Here is a 15084-nt window from a genome sequence, read left to right as displayed (position 1 = left end):
GTTTTTTTGCACTGCACTTCTATTCAATGAGATTTATCTATCTATAAAGTTTCCTGATGATATCAGAGTTATGTCCCAGGTAAAATTCAAAGTGTAAAAATGAATAAAGGGCAATAACTCCAAAATTAGACCAGGCTTTGTTTCGGTTCTTTAAGCGTTGCAGTTCTATCCAATTATATCTAGCTACCTACAAAGTTTCATGTTGATATCTCTAATAGTTTTAAAGTTATGTCCCGGACAAAAGTCAAAAAGTAAAAATAAACAAAGGGCAATAACTTCAAAATAAGGCAAGGCAGAGTAATGATTCTTAAGCACTGCACTTCCACCCAATGAGACCTATCTATCTACAAAGTTTCATCTTGATATCTCTTATAGTTTTAGAGTTATGTCCCAGACAAAGTTCAAAGTGTTAAAATTAACAAAGGGCAATAACTCCAAAATTATGACAAAAAGATTTATTGTTCATATGCACTGCACATCTACCCATTGAGATCTATTCACCTACAAAGTTTCATGTTGATACCTCTTATAGTTTTAGAGTTATGTCCTGGACAAAGTTCAAAGTGTAAAAATAAACAAAGGGGAATAATTCAAAAATTAGGCAAGGCAGAGTTACGGTTCTTGTGCACTGCACACCTTCTCAATGAGATCTATCTACCTACAAAGTTTCATGTTGATACCTCTTGTTGTTTCAAAGTTATGTACCGGACAAGAAAAGGGGACGGACGGAAAGACGGACGGACGGACGGACAAGGCGGCGACTATATGCTCCCCCGAAATTTTTAGGGGAGCATAATTAAGCTCCCATCTAAAGTGAGTGTGTACATGTATATAAGCTATATACCTTGAGTATGATAAATTGACATGTAAAATATTTAGGTTGTCTGGAGGGCAACAGACAGATCAGAATCCAAATACTGTTCTATCAATAAATGTGCAACTGAGTGGAGAAAAAAGTGGGTAGATGTTAAAAGAAATTTTGATGTAACAATAGAGAAGGATTTACAGAACACAAACACTGGAATATTGTTTTCATATTTTATTGATCAAAAATAAATGGCAATAAAACAAGTAAAAACAAAAACAAAAGTTAAAACTGCAACTTTTACTCAACAGTGTTTGTGCCCTTCCTTCCCTGTTGTTAACATTGATTTATCAACTTGAAAGTAACATTAATATCTGTCCTGTGTAAACATGGATTATCAACATTATAATAACCTTTCTGTTGTAAACATTGATTTATCAACATTTTAACACCTTTCTGCTGTAAACATTGATTTATCAACACTCAAACACTTTCCCTTCTGTAAACATTCATTTAACAACATTAATATACCTTTCCTGTAGTAAACTTTGATTTATCAACTTGAAAGTAACAATGATTTATCAACTTGAAAGTAACATTAATTTTTCATTATAGTATCTGTCCTGTGTAAACATGGATTATCAACATTATAATAACCTATCTGTTGTAAACATTGATTTATCAACATTAAAACACTTTTTTAATTGTAAACATTGATTTATCAACATTAAAACACCTTTCCTGTTCTAAACATTGATTTATCAATGACAGAAAATTTAATTTTACTACAATTAAATTGTCAGCTCCCTTCAAGTAAGTTTATATTAGCCCCATACAATATGTACTATACATGCCACTACATATTGTTTTGTTGTTTTATTGCATATTTGTCTTAAAATTTGCTGCTTTTATTCATGCCTAAGCTACTAGCATGAAATGTATTTTACTTTCAGATTTGTTATATGTTAGTTAAAATGTTTTATGGTCTTCATTATATTTGGTAAATAGCTTATTAGTAAATGTTGTTTTTCTTTTAATAATTCATAAACTGACTTATTCAATACACATTCTTATATCTTGTAAAATACATTTCCATTTGTAAACATTGATTTATCAACATGAAAATATGAAGACAGTCATTAAAACTTGACATTCTTACAGATGTCATTGGCAAGTCTTAATTGCTGATAGCACTAAGGTTTAGAAGTCAAACAAAACAAAACAGAAAACAAATAGAAAAATAAATATTATCTTACCATCAGATCTGAAAAAAACCTGTTTCATTTAATGCTTACTGATCAAAACCAAAAGGGGTCTTTCTATAATAAAAAAAATATTTCTTTTAACAGTCTCTTTTAAACAATAACTAATACAGGGATCTTCCCTATTTTGGTGCATTTAAAAGGAAATTATCCAACTCCACCAAGGGGAAAAAATTCAACTAAAATGTTGTATCAAACTGTTCAACAGTAAAAGAAATACATGTGCAGCTTCAATTTTCATGGTTAAAAGAACTTTAAGCACAAATCTTTTGCATTATTTCATAAAATTATATTTAACTGCAATATTCATGTTACATTGTTACTATTGGCAACACCCTGGTGTTCCATATCTTCACTAACATTACTGTCATTCAGGCTAGATTTTGAGATATTTCCCTCATTACTAATACTAGTATCAGAAACATCACATTCTTGACTTACATCCATCTTAAATTGTTTTGATCGATCTTGTCCACGTTTCTGTTTCCTATGCGCTTTCTTTTCCTCAAGCTCCTTCGCAAAGTGCTCTTTCCTGTCCTTCACCTGTTGCATGTGCGCAGCATACGTAGAATAATTAGCCGGTTTCTGTTGCAACATACAATCTGGAATTTCAATGCCGAGCAGTTCTCCGACCATGTACGGTTTTAGCCAAACAACTAAAGGAGATGCACCAAACGTGTAGTGGGCTTGCTTGTGGTAGAATAGACAACCATCAAACTGTAAAGAGAAACAATTTGTTACTATAAGACAAAGCACTCCACTTCCTTCTCCTGCCATAAATTCCCCAGCCCCCCATTCCTGAAGTGCCAGGTTGAACAGTAAATTTACTTTTTATAGGTCAATGAGAAATCATAGCAAGAAAACATACATTTTTTTAAATATGTTGTATTTGTGATGACTAAAACAAGCATACTGTATAACACAATGATGACAGCTTTATAACACATACTCAAATTGTTTCCACTGAACTGGCTATATAGTGTGATATATCATTGATTTTCGGCTTTCAATATTGATACAAAATTTTCCATCAATGTCTGCCCTTGGAATATGATTGCTCTTGATTGTGACATAACATTGGAATAGTCATTTTGCGCCTGAAAAGTGTAAATGGTGAAAGTAGGCATCATGTGTCCCTAGCACTTTGTGTGCAATTGGAGGTTGAAGTGGAACCTCCAACCTTCAGTTAGGAAATTTCCTATCAGAAGCTTCCAGACCCAGCAAAAGTCTTCCTAATCATTTTTTAAAACATTTTGTCCACAAATTGCATAATTTTTTTATTAACCACTGCACTGTATACATCAATTACCTTTAAAATCCTAAAATATAATCATTCAGATTGCTATGATTTTAATGGTAAAACTACTTGCCTGTGTTGTTGTTGATTTAAATAACTCTTCTAGATTCTCTTTCTTACAGCTATGATACTGAAGTGGTATAAATTTGTACTGAAAAAAAAAATAAACAAAATATCATTCAACATAATCAGGCCCATAAGAACATGTGACTAAATCATTGCAAAATTACAATATGTTTTAACAAAAACACAACAAAAATTCACACAATTATAAGAAGAGCCAACATATATTTTACAATAATAATCATCTTTGGCACAAACATTTTTATTAGAAATGTTTATATATGAAATACTACAGTAATGCAGACCAGTCTTGACCCTTAATTTAAAGTCAATGACAAACTCAACACTTAAGTCAACAATAATGGTCGACGCTAAAGCCAATGACAAACTCTACACCAAAGCCACAATGAAAGCCGGCGCTAAAGCCAATGACAAACTCTACACCAAAGCCACAATGAAAGCCGGCGCCAAAGCCAATGACAAACTCGACACCAAAGCCACAATTAAAGCCGGCGCTAAAGCCAATGACAAACTCGACACCAAAACCACAATGAAAGTCGGCGCAAAAGCCAATGACAAACTCGACACCAATGCCACAATGAAAGTCGGCGCTTAAAAGCCAATGACAAACTCGACACCAAAACCACAATGAAAGTCAGCGCAAAAGCCAATGACAAACTCGACACCAAAACCACAATGAAAGTCGGCGCAAAAGCCAATGACAATCTCGACACCAAAACCACAATGAAAGTCGGCGCAAAAGCCAATGACAAACTCGACACCAAAGCCACAATTAAAGCCGGCGCTAAAGCCAATGACAAACTCGACACCAAAGCCACAATGAAAGTCAGCGCTAAAGTCAATGGCAAACTCGACACCAAAGCCACAATGAAAGCCGGCGCTAAAGCCAATGACAAACTTGACACCAAAGCCACAATGAAAGCCGGCGCTAAAGCCAATGACAAACTCGACACCAAAGCCACAATGAAAGTCGGCGCTAAAGCCAATGACAAACTCGACACCAAAGCCACAATGAAAGCCGGCGCTAAAGCCAATGACAAACTCGACACCAAAGCCACAATGAAAGTCGGTGCTAAAGCCAATGACAAACTTGACACCAAAGCCACAATGAAAGCCGGCGCTAAAGCCAATGACAAACTCGACACCAAAGCCACAATGAAAGTCGGCGCTAAAGCCAATGACAAATTTGACACCAAAGCCACAATGAAAGTGGGCACTAAAGCCAATGACAAACTGGATACCAATGCCAACGCTAAAAGCCGGCACTAAAGCTGATAACAAACTTGACATCTAAGCCAACAATAAAACTTGATACAGAAGCTAAAGCCAATGACGAACTCAACACCAAAGCCAACGACAAAAGTTGACGCTAAAGTCAATGACAAAGTCGGCACCTAAGCAAACAATAATAGTCAACACCAAAGCCAATGACAAACTCAATACCAAAGCCGATGATAAAAGCCAACCCTAAAGCTGATGACAAACTCGACACATAGGCCAACAATAAAAGTTGACGCTAAAGTCAATGACAAACTCGACACCTAAGCCAATGATAAAAGCAGGCCGTAGAGCCAATGACAAAGTTGACACAGAAGCCAACGATAAAAAACAGCCCTAAAGCCAATGACAAACTCGACACCTAAGCCAATGAAAAAACAAATAAGAGTGTCCTGACAAGACCTCTGTATTTTTTGTTGAGAGTACTTACTGGATTCAATTTGCTGACTTCCCCTACCTCTGGAATCTCCTGCATTTTGCTCATCATCCAGAAAAAACGAAAGTCAGTCTGAAATTATACATAACTTTTTTGTCATACTTGACATTTTACTAGTATAAAAAAAATTAATTCCTTGATTTTAAATAAAACATGTGTACTTCAAATGACTTATAGAGTAAAACTATTGCATACAGAAGTTAAATTGCATTACTTGCACTACTTCTTCACAGCTTCTGAATAATTCCAGTTTTTTTGTTGTTTTTTGAAGTTTTTTTTTTCTAAACAAAAAGAAACATTACTGAATACTAAATATCATCATATAAGTTAGACCATGAAACAAGTTAATACAACATATACAAGTATATCGTATATCCAATAAATTTAATGTTCTGGAACTAACCATTACTGGTATCAATAAAGGTAACAATTGGCCCTGGCCAATGTAGGGTATTTAATTATGATATCTAGAAAATAGTTTCACCATTGTACTTATCCTGTTTCTTGCCTAACTGACATAACTACGAGCTGTCATCGATAGAAACAACATTGATATATCCTTGATATTTTTTCTGTTGATCAATAATCAATGCACATTTGAAAAAAATGATAGTCTATATAAGCTAATTAAATGTCTAGAAAAAGAAATTATGAAATTCATCCAAAACAAACATGTATATTGAAACAGGTGTCCATGTCTAGAACTATCTTGTTGTTATGTAATGGACATATTTCATAGCAGTGTTGACAAAAAGGTCATGGCCGAGTGGTTAACTTGTCGGACTAGTAATCTAATGATCACTAGCCGAATGTGTTCAAACCCCGTCAGGAGCAAGTCCTTGTTTCCTTGAGCAAGAAACTTTACACTCATTGCTCAGTACTGGTTGGTTCTAGGAACGGATTCGAAAGTGTATCTATAAGCTAATAGCTTCCTACACAATCAAACTAAAATAAATTTTGTATAAACCAAAAAGGTCAGTAAAAAGTCATGCAATGGACACATCTTAAATTGTATCAACAGTATATGTATTTTACTAAAATCAATTAAACAGGTATGAAAGTGAATTATTGACAAGTAATGATCGTTATATTGGTTATCACATATCAATAATTTGTCAATATCCTTTGACAGCTCTACAAATCACTGTGTTAAAATTATACTTACCTCACTATCATAAACAGGGTGGTCCTTCCAATTCATGATGTCCAGCACATAGAATGTTTTCTCTATTTCATGATATATGCAATCCAATATGGCATTTTCTGAAAAGTTATCACATTACATGTTAATCATTCATTTGGTGCCATATTTTTAAGAAGACAGCTAAAATTACTAATGGAGTTACCTGGATAGAACTATAATCTTTTAATAGTTAAAGATATACTTTGCTCATCTTTTGGTAAAATAGTTTTATTGCAGAAATCTAGTAAATTCCAAATGAATATGTCTCATTTGAATAAGTAAATATGCTACAAACTTTTCAGGCCACTGCATTCCCTACTACAGGTTAAGTTAATTTTGTCATTCCTTAAAACAAGAGGGCCATGATGGCCCTGAAGTCGCTCACCTACATAAAGGCCCCCGGAGCGGGGCCAGTTTAAACCCCAGGGCTTTTATTTGAACAAACTTGAAAGACACTCATTAGAAGATGTTTCACGATGTTAAGTTTGTTAAGTTTTTACTACACACATAATGAAAAACAATGATCTCCCCCCCCCCCCCCATTCCAGCAGGGCCAATTTTTACCTGAGGGCTTTTACTTGAACAAACTTGGTAGACACCCATAAGAAAATGTTTCATGCTAAACATCTAAGCTCTAGCTCATTGGGTTTTTTCAAAGAAGTTATTTTAAGTTTATACTATACACATATAGTTAAAAACAATGATACCCCTGGGGCGGGCCAGAAGGGCTTTTATTTGAATAAACTTTGTAGACACTTACTAGAAGATGTTTCATGCTGAATATCTAAACTCTAGCTATTTGGGTTTTTTCAAAGAAGATTTTTAAGTTTTTGCTATACAATTATAAGGAAAATCAATGACCCCGGGGCAGTGCCAATTTTGACCCCAGGGCTTTTATTTGAACAAACTTGGTAGACACCTATTAGAACATGTTTGATGCTAAATATCTTAGCCATAGCTCTTTGAGTTCTTTAAAAGAAGATTTTTTAAGTTTTTACTATATGCATATAGGGAAAATCAATGACCCCCAGGGGCGGGGCCAATTTTGACCCCAGTGCTTTTATTTGAACAAACTTGGTAGACACCCATTAGAACATGTTTCATGCTAAATATCTTAGCTGTAGCTCTTTTGATTCTTTAAAAGAAGATTTTTTAAGTTTTTACTTTATGTATATAGGGAAAATCAATGACCCCCCCCCGGGGCGGGGCCAATTTTGAGCCCAGGGCTTTTATTTGAACAAACTTGGTAGACATTCACTAGAAGATGTTTCAAGCCACATATCTAAGCTCTAGCTCTTATGGTTTTTTAAAAGAAGATTTTTTAAGTTTTTACTATATGTATATAGGGAAAATCAATGACCCCCGAGGCGGGGCCAATTTTGACCCCAGGGCGTTTATTTGAACAAACTTGGTAGACACTTATTAGAACATGTTTCATGCTAAATATCTTAGCTTTAACTCTTTTGGTTCTTTAAAAGAAGATCTTTTAAGTTTTTACTATATGCATATAGGGAAAATCAATGACCTCCCTGGGGCGGGGCCAATTTTGACCCCAGGGCTTTTATTTGAACAAACTTGGTAGACACCTATTAGAACATGTTTCATGCTAAATATTGTAGCCATAGCTCTTTGAGTTCTTTAAAAGAAGATTTTTTAAGTTTTTACTATATGCATATAGGGAAAATCAATGACCCCCCAGGGCGGGGCCAATTTTGACCCCAGGGCTTTTATTTGAACAAACTTGGTAGACACCCATTAGAACATGTTTCATGCTAAATATCTTAGCTGTAGCTCTTTTGGTTCTTTAAAAGAAGATTTTTTAAGTTTTTACTTTATGTATATAGGGAAAATCAATGACCCCCCAGGGCGGGGCCAATTTTGACCCCAGGGCTTTTATTTGAACAAACTTGGTAGACACTCACTAGAAGATGTTTCATGCCAAATATCTAAGCTCTAGCTCTTATGGTTTTTTAAAAGAAGATTTTTTAAGTTTTTACTATATGTATATAGGGAAAATCAATGACCCCCCGGGGCGGGGCCAATTTTGACCCCAGGGCTTTTATTTGAACAAACTTGGTAGACACTTATTAGAACATGTTTCATGCTAAATATCTTAGCTTTAGCTCTTTTGGTTCTTTAAAAGAAGATTTTTTAAGTTTTTACTATATGCATATAGGGAAAATCAATGACCTCCCTGGGGCGGGGCCAATTTTGACCCCGGGGCTTTTATTTGAACAAACTTGGTAGACACCTATTAGAACATGTTTGATGCTAAATATCTTAGCCATAGCTCTTTGGGTTCTTTAAAAGAAGATTTTTTAAGTTTTTACTATATGCATATAGGGAAAATCAATTACCCCCTCGGGGCGGGGCCAATTTTGACCCCAGGGCTTTTATTTGAACAAACTTGGTAGACACCCATTAGAACATGTTTCATGCTAAATATCTAAGCTGTAGCTCTTTTGGTTCTTTAAAAGAAGATTTTTTAAGTTTTTACTATATGTATATAGGGAAAATCAATGACCCCCCGGGGCGGGCCAATTTTGACCCCAGGGCTTTTATTTGAACAAACTTGGTAGACACTCACTAGAAGATGTTTCATGCCAAATATCTAAGCTCTAGCTCTTATGGTTTTTTAAAAGAAGATATTTAAAGTTTTTTCTTTCGGTTGCTATGGCAACCAGAGTTCTGCATGGAATTAAATTCTTTGAACAATTTTTAAAGGTGACCACCCAAGGAACATTCCTGTGAAGTTTGGATGAAATTGGCTTAGTGGTTTATGAGGAGATGTCATTTAAAGTAAAAGTTTACGGACGGACGGACGCCGGACGGACGCCGGACGAAAAGCGATCACAAAAGCTCACCCTGTCACTTTGTGACAGGTGAGCTAATAAAAAGAGCTGTCAAATTAGTAGTGTTCTCTAATCTTTTCTTGTAGGAAAGGGGCATTATTATGCACAAAAACCCATGACATGATCTTCCATGTCAAACCTTTACTAATTATCATAATTTGAATCATTTGATGTCAAAATCATAAGCATGAGCATGTTTCGTGTTTTAAAATCTTCTTTATAATAGCCTGATTACATGTCAAGATCGATTAATAATTAAAGATTTTGACTTATCAAAATCTTGACTTATCAATCGATCTTGACTTTAACATAATAAATCTTGAAATAATCATAACCTATTTTGACTTACTCATAACATATGTTATCTTATTTATAATCTATTTAGATATATTCATAGTTTATCTTGACTTATTCATAGCTTACCTTGACTTATACATGGTTTACCTTGTCTTATTCATAGTTTATCTCGACTTATTCATAGTATATCTTTACTTATTCATAGTTTTTCTTGACTTATTCATAGTGTATCTTGACTTATTCATAGTTTACCTTGACTTATTCATAGTTAATTCATAGTTTTATAAAAACACAACAGTGTTTAATCCAATTAACATTTGAGTATTATCAAAAAGTTTTGAGACGACACCTACTGTATTTTCCATGATAATTCTTATATTAAAAATAATATAAAATAAATGTTTAGCAATTTCAAATTATAAGATTGTGTACAAGAAGATAAAGTAAACAGTGAAAATTGAGAATGTATACACAAATTTCAAAATATTACAAAAAGATGAAAAATTACATTTTTGTATATATATTACATGAAAAACAGAGTCAAAACATTTTGTAAAGTTAAACCATGTATATTTATTTTGACATGCATTTATAATCTCATGACCTTGTAGTTGCTTATCTTAACAAGTGCTATTTATAAGTCCAATATCAATAACATAAAAAAGAAATAGATACCACTTTAAACCATATTTTCTACACGCATTTGAAACAAGAACAATAAATTGTCAATGAACGGATTTAAACTTTCTCATTTGAACAATTTTAAACACAACTAAATAGACAGTACTGTATAATAAATTCATGCTTTAATTTTTTTTTAAAAATCATGGCTCAATCCAGGATAGACTTCAGTGCTTCACTAACACAGGACTCTGATGAAGTTCAGGAAATGTTTTGTGAACATTGTGATAAACATGACAAGCAATATGTTCCTGCAGAGGGATTTTGTGAAGACTGTGTTGAGTACCTGTGTGGAATTTGCCTTAAATTTCATAAACGATATATGCCTACTCATACCACAAAGGATAAGGATAACATGCCACAGGATTTCTGTCTAGAGAAATGTTCCATTCATCAAGATGAATTGGTCAAGTTCTATTGCCAAGCTTGTAAGAAATTTGCCTGTACTGAATGCAAGATTCAAGACCATGGGAACTGTAGTATGATCAGCCATTTGCCGGCTCTTGTTCCCGGGATTGAAAACAGCCAAGAAATAAAAGAACTTAATGAAAGTCTTGATGAGTTAATAAAAGATTTAGAAAATACAGAAGAGCAAGTGAACATAAACAAGAAGGAGATTGCTTCACAAGAAACAAAGATATTAGATAAAGTTATGAAAAAGAAAAAAGAAATACTGTCAGCATTTGAAAAACATCAGAAAGAAATAATTCAAGACTTTGAGAAGAAAATAGAAGAAACCTTAAAAAGACTTAAACAAGAGAAAAAAGAGAAGATTGAAAAATTACGAGAAAATCAAAGGAAACTAGAAAAGTTATTAAATGATGAGGAGAATGAAATAAAGAAGAAAATTGAAACCATAAAAAAGAATGACGAGAAAATTTTGAAGACGATTACCGAAGAAACCTCCAAAATGAAAACAAAACTAAACACCATATCAACAGAGTTGGTGCATCATCAAGGTACAGATCAAAGATGTCAACTGTTTATTGCTATGAAGAAGGGGCAGGAAATCACTGATCAATTGAAACCAGATGCAAATAAACAATGTAAAAACAATTCTATTCATTTTTACAAAGTTGAATGCACAGCTTCTGAACAGAATATAACAGATATACAACACTGTGATAAATTTTTCACTTTCCAAGAAATACACAAGTCTGAAGTACCAAGAACTGCTAGTTATTACACAGATATTAAAGTCAAACATAGCTTTGATTCATCTTTATGCTTATTATCAGAAAACTGTCTTCTGATTTGTCATTATGACTCTCCAAAGCTAGTTATTTTCAAGGATTTGTCAGTCAGCACTACATCATATGATACAATAGACCTGCCTTCCAACCCTTGGGCTGCTGCTAAAGTTGACAATAACAAAGTTGCTGTTACATTTCCAAGACTTGAAATAATAAAGCTGATAACATTCTCCAAGTCTTTGACAGTGACCAACACTGAAGACATAAAAGTAGGAAGAGGTTGTTGTGGTGTTGCCTATAGTAACAACAAACTTATAGTATCTTACACAACCAGTCCAGCAACAGTGAAGATACTTGACATGTCTGGCAAAGTATTGAAAATATTTGATAAAGATCAGCATGGGAAAAATCTGTTTGCTGATCCTTATTTTTTAACAATCAGTGCAGACAACACTGTTATATATGTATCTGACTATAAAAAAAGCTGTGTGATAGGTTTAACCTTTGATGGGAAAGTCAAGGCCATTTACAATGATGACCAGCTGAATGAACCATATCAACTGACTGTTGATAGGTCTGGGGCAGTGTTTGTATGTGGACTTTGGTCAAACAATATACATCAATTATCCCCTGACCTGACTAAGGTGAAGATTCTACTGGATAAAGAACAAGAAATATGTAGACCAACAGGTGTGGCATACTGCCAGAATACAAACAGATTGTATGTGAGTCAAATTGCTAATAACATTAAAGTGTTTGATATAACAATGGAATACATATAAACTATTCCTATAATTTCATATCACATATAAACTATTCCTATAATTTCATATCTGAAATACACAACAAACAACAGACTAAAGAGAAAAACAAACCAAATTAGACTGCATGTTTTAGTTATTTTGCTTACTTTTCTTTTCTTATTTTGCAACAACCCATACATTTTTAATTTGTGAAGTGAATATTAGTATGGTGCTCTACTAGAAGAACTGACAACTAAATATGACAACTTTGAAATTGATCATTTTTTATATTTATTATTTTTGCTATACATCTCATGTTTAATGAAGTTTGAAACTGTGTTTAAAAGAAACAAATAATTAGAGTTTTATTTACATCTCATATATTCTTAGCTTTAAGTTATTTTTATTCTTACTTTAAAATAGAAATTTATAATATCCAGCTCTGTATATGGGGAAGTAAACCTTACAAGACACTTCTGTTAGGAGTATAAAGACCAGAGAAGTCATGTTAAACAATATCATTCTGCATGAAAATGAAGAATTCAAGAATAATATACAATATAGAACAGATTGATTCTGTACAATTCTAAGGCTGGTTTCTTTGAGATACTTAAAAAGTGCAAAATATGTCCATTTTCATGTTAACCCTTTACCTCATATATATGCGAAACAACGCACTTTACCCCAACCTCTTTTAGGCCTCAAATAGTGAAAAAATGTCCTGTTTGGGCCCCAAACATGTTTTCATTTGAGAAATGTTGATAAAAAAGTGAGCACTTTTTCGGCACTACCCCCATCTTAAAGGTTCATCAGAAGGTTGCCAGAAAGGGGGTGTGCCCTCTTCTGTTTGGGGGGTTTAAAAGGGGCCGCAGCCCCCTCATTGCTGTACCCCCTTCTGTTCAGGTGGTTTGAAGGGGGGGACAGTCCCCCTCATCACCAAGAATATTTTGAACTTGTGAGAGGCTCAAAATGACCCCAGGTCAATCATAAGGTTACATGGAACCAATGCTGAAAAGCCTTTGACTTTATCTGAATCCTTTGAGAAGTTGCAGCACTTTGAAATGAATTTTGACAGAAAAATCAACGCAAAATAGTGATTTTTTGGCAATTTTGAGATGTCCCCTCGTTGTCATGGTATCAGGAAATTTAAGACTGAGCATGTTGTTACAAATGCAATGGTCCAGTCAACATTTTTGTCAAGTTTGATTAGTATTGAAGAAGTTTTTATAGTTTTATACCAATATGAACTTGTAGCGCGATACTTTTCAATGAAAACAACCATTTTTCACAAAATGCTCATGCAGTAATGGGTTAAGGTAAACCATTACCTCCACTTTTAATAGTATTCAAATAGGCTAGAGTCACTTGTCAACTACATTGAAAATGAGAGTTGTAGGTTCAAACCCTAGAAGGGGCAACTTTTTTTCTTTTCTGTTTTTTTCTTTTTAACATTATTTATGTATCTCTCAGGAAGAAAAAAGTGTTTGATTTTAATTGTATAATTATTGAAGGTATAATTTGCCAAATAATGCCAAATTTGATACCAGATATTGTCTCATTATTATTAGCATTTTTGCAAAGTACTTTTAATTTCTCTCAGATCAGTTCAAAAGATACAGAACAGACATAAATTTTTATTTTACATTTAAAAAGAAACTGTATAGCAATTATCAGTATTTTCAAAATATCAAATTTAAGCAAAATACAACTTTAAAATCAATTTAGAAATTATAAAATACTGAATTTGTGTGACCTACAGTAAAGAGAATGTTCAGACAACACAGAAGTGCAAAATGGCAGGCTATTAAATTTGTAGCATAAAAAGTGATTTTCTCTTTTGTTTTTACTGGGTTTTAAGTCACTTTCACAGAAGAAAGGTCATATGGCCACTTTCTGTTTTACTGTTTGTTTGTTTGTTTCATTTTACGCCTTTTTCCAACAGTATTTCAGTCATATAGCCTGGTAGTTTCCTAACCATCGTTCCTGGAGAGTTATACCAGTACCAGACTACCTTCCTACGTGCTAAACTACCAAAGCATCTCCCGGGGATCGAACCCACGCCAGAGAGGTAACTGGATTAGAAGTCAGAGACTCTAACCCCTCGACAACGGAGGCGGTCTCTGCTTTACTGTACCTTTATATAAAGCACTGAATAATATGACCCCTCAATTAATCTAATCAATACTTACTTATCAAATCTAATAATCAAAAGTATGATCTAAGATCAAAATCTCACGGAAATTTAATTTTGTATTACAAACCACATACTTATTATTTCTATGACACATTCCAATTTAATTCAATGCCATGGTTATTTGGAATTCAATACCCCTGACTTTTAGAAGGAAAACAGAATTGTCAATATTTAAAAATAGGTTCAAGAAATATTTATTACTAGTAAATCAACTTTAGTATGGTCCATGTGTATCATATATACAAGATATGATAATTATATTCATACATTTATTTTAATTATTATCTTTATTTCTAAGTATACAATGTTTTCTAATCATGAGTGACTGTCTTCATTTTGACATTGTTAGTTTTGACTGTGTTAATTGCAGATTGAAATGATGCAATGAAGAAGTAATTAAGTTTAATGAAAGTTAAATGAATTGTATGAATGTTCAGTATGTGTGTTAAGATATATATTAAAACTCTGATTACCATTTAATCATTTCTTTTACATGTTATATATGCTTCAGTTGATATGATTATATTTAGAAGGTTGCATTGTAAATAAGGTGTTACAAATCTGTATATGTCTTAATGTGTTACCTTCTGTAAATAAAATTGTTATTATCATTATTTTTATTATCATTATTGTTACTAAAAGACCTCTAGTACCCTTTTCCTTTCTTTAAGAGTTGAACCAACATCCACCTAGCTGTTTAGCTGTCCTTCATGAAAGAATCTAAAATACTTGGTATGAGAAATAACTTGAAGGAATAATGTTAAGAAAAGGATAAAAAT

The 15084-nt window shown here is 33.4% G+C and overlaps 2 protein-coding genes across 2 annotated transcripts in view; one reads left to right on the top strand and one right to left on the bottom strand.

The window, feature by feature from the left end:
* LOC132750166 (uncharacterized) overlaps positions 1-15084 on the bottom strand; it is a 56365-nt gene that overhangs the window by 32371 nt on the left and 8910 nt on the right. Inside the window, exons 6-9 of the mRNA XM_060740110.1 lie at positions 6328-6425; positions 5157-5234; positions 3438-3515; positions 2509-2784 (exon numbers count right to left, since the gene is read on the bottom strand). Coding sequence (XP_060596093.1) covers positions 2509-2784; positions 3438-3515; positions 5157-5234; positions 6328-6425 — 530 coding nt within the window. The remainder of the gene's footprint in view (positions 1-2508; positions 2785-3437; positions 3516-5156; positions 5235-6327; positions 6426-15084) is intronic.
* LOC132750165 (uncharacterized) lies at positions 10253-12511 on the top strand. Its single transcript, XM_060740109.1, has one exon. The coding sequence runs from the start codon at positions 10321-10323 to the stop codon at positions 12148-12150; it is 1830 nt and encodes a 609-aa protein (XP_060596092.1). The 5' UTR covers positions 10253-10320; the 3' UTR covers positions 12151-12511.

Source organism: Ruditapes philippinarum, unplaced genomic scaffold (genome assembly GCF_026571515.1).
Source record: "Ruditapes philippinarum isolate M1 unplaced genomic scaffold, ASM2657151v2 ctg1651_1_1_1_1, whole genome shotgun sequence".
Classification (NCBI taxonomy): Eukaryota; Metazoa; Mollusca; class Bivalvia; order Venerida; family Veneridae; genus Ruditapes; species Ruditapes philippinarum.
This window is presented reverse-complemented; position numbering and strand designations above follow the sequence as displayed.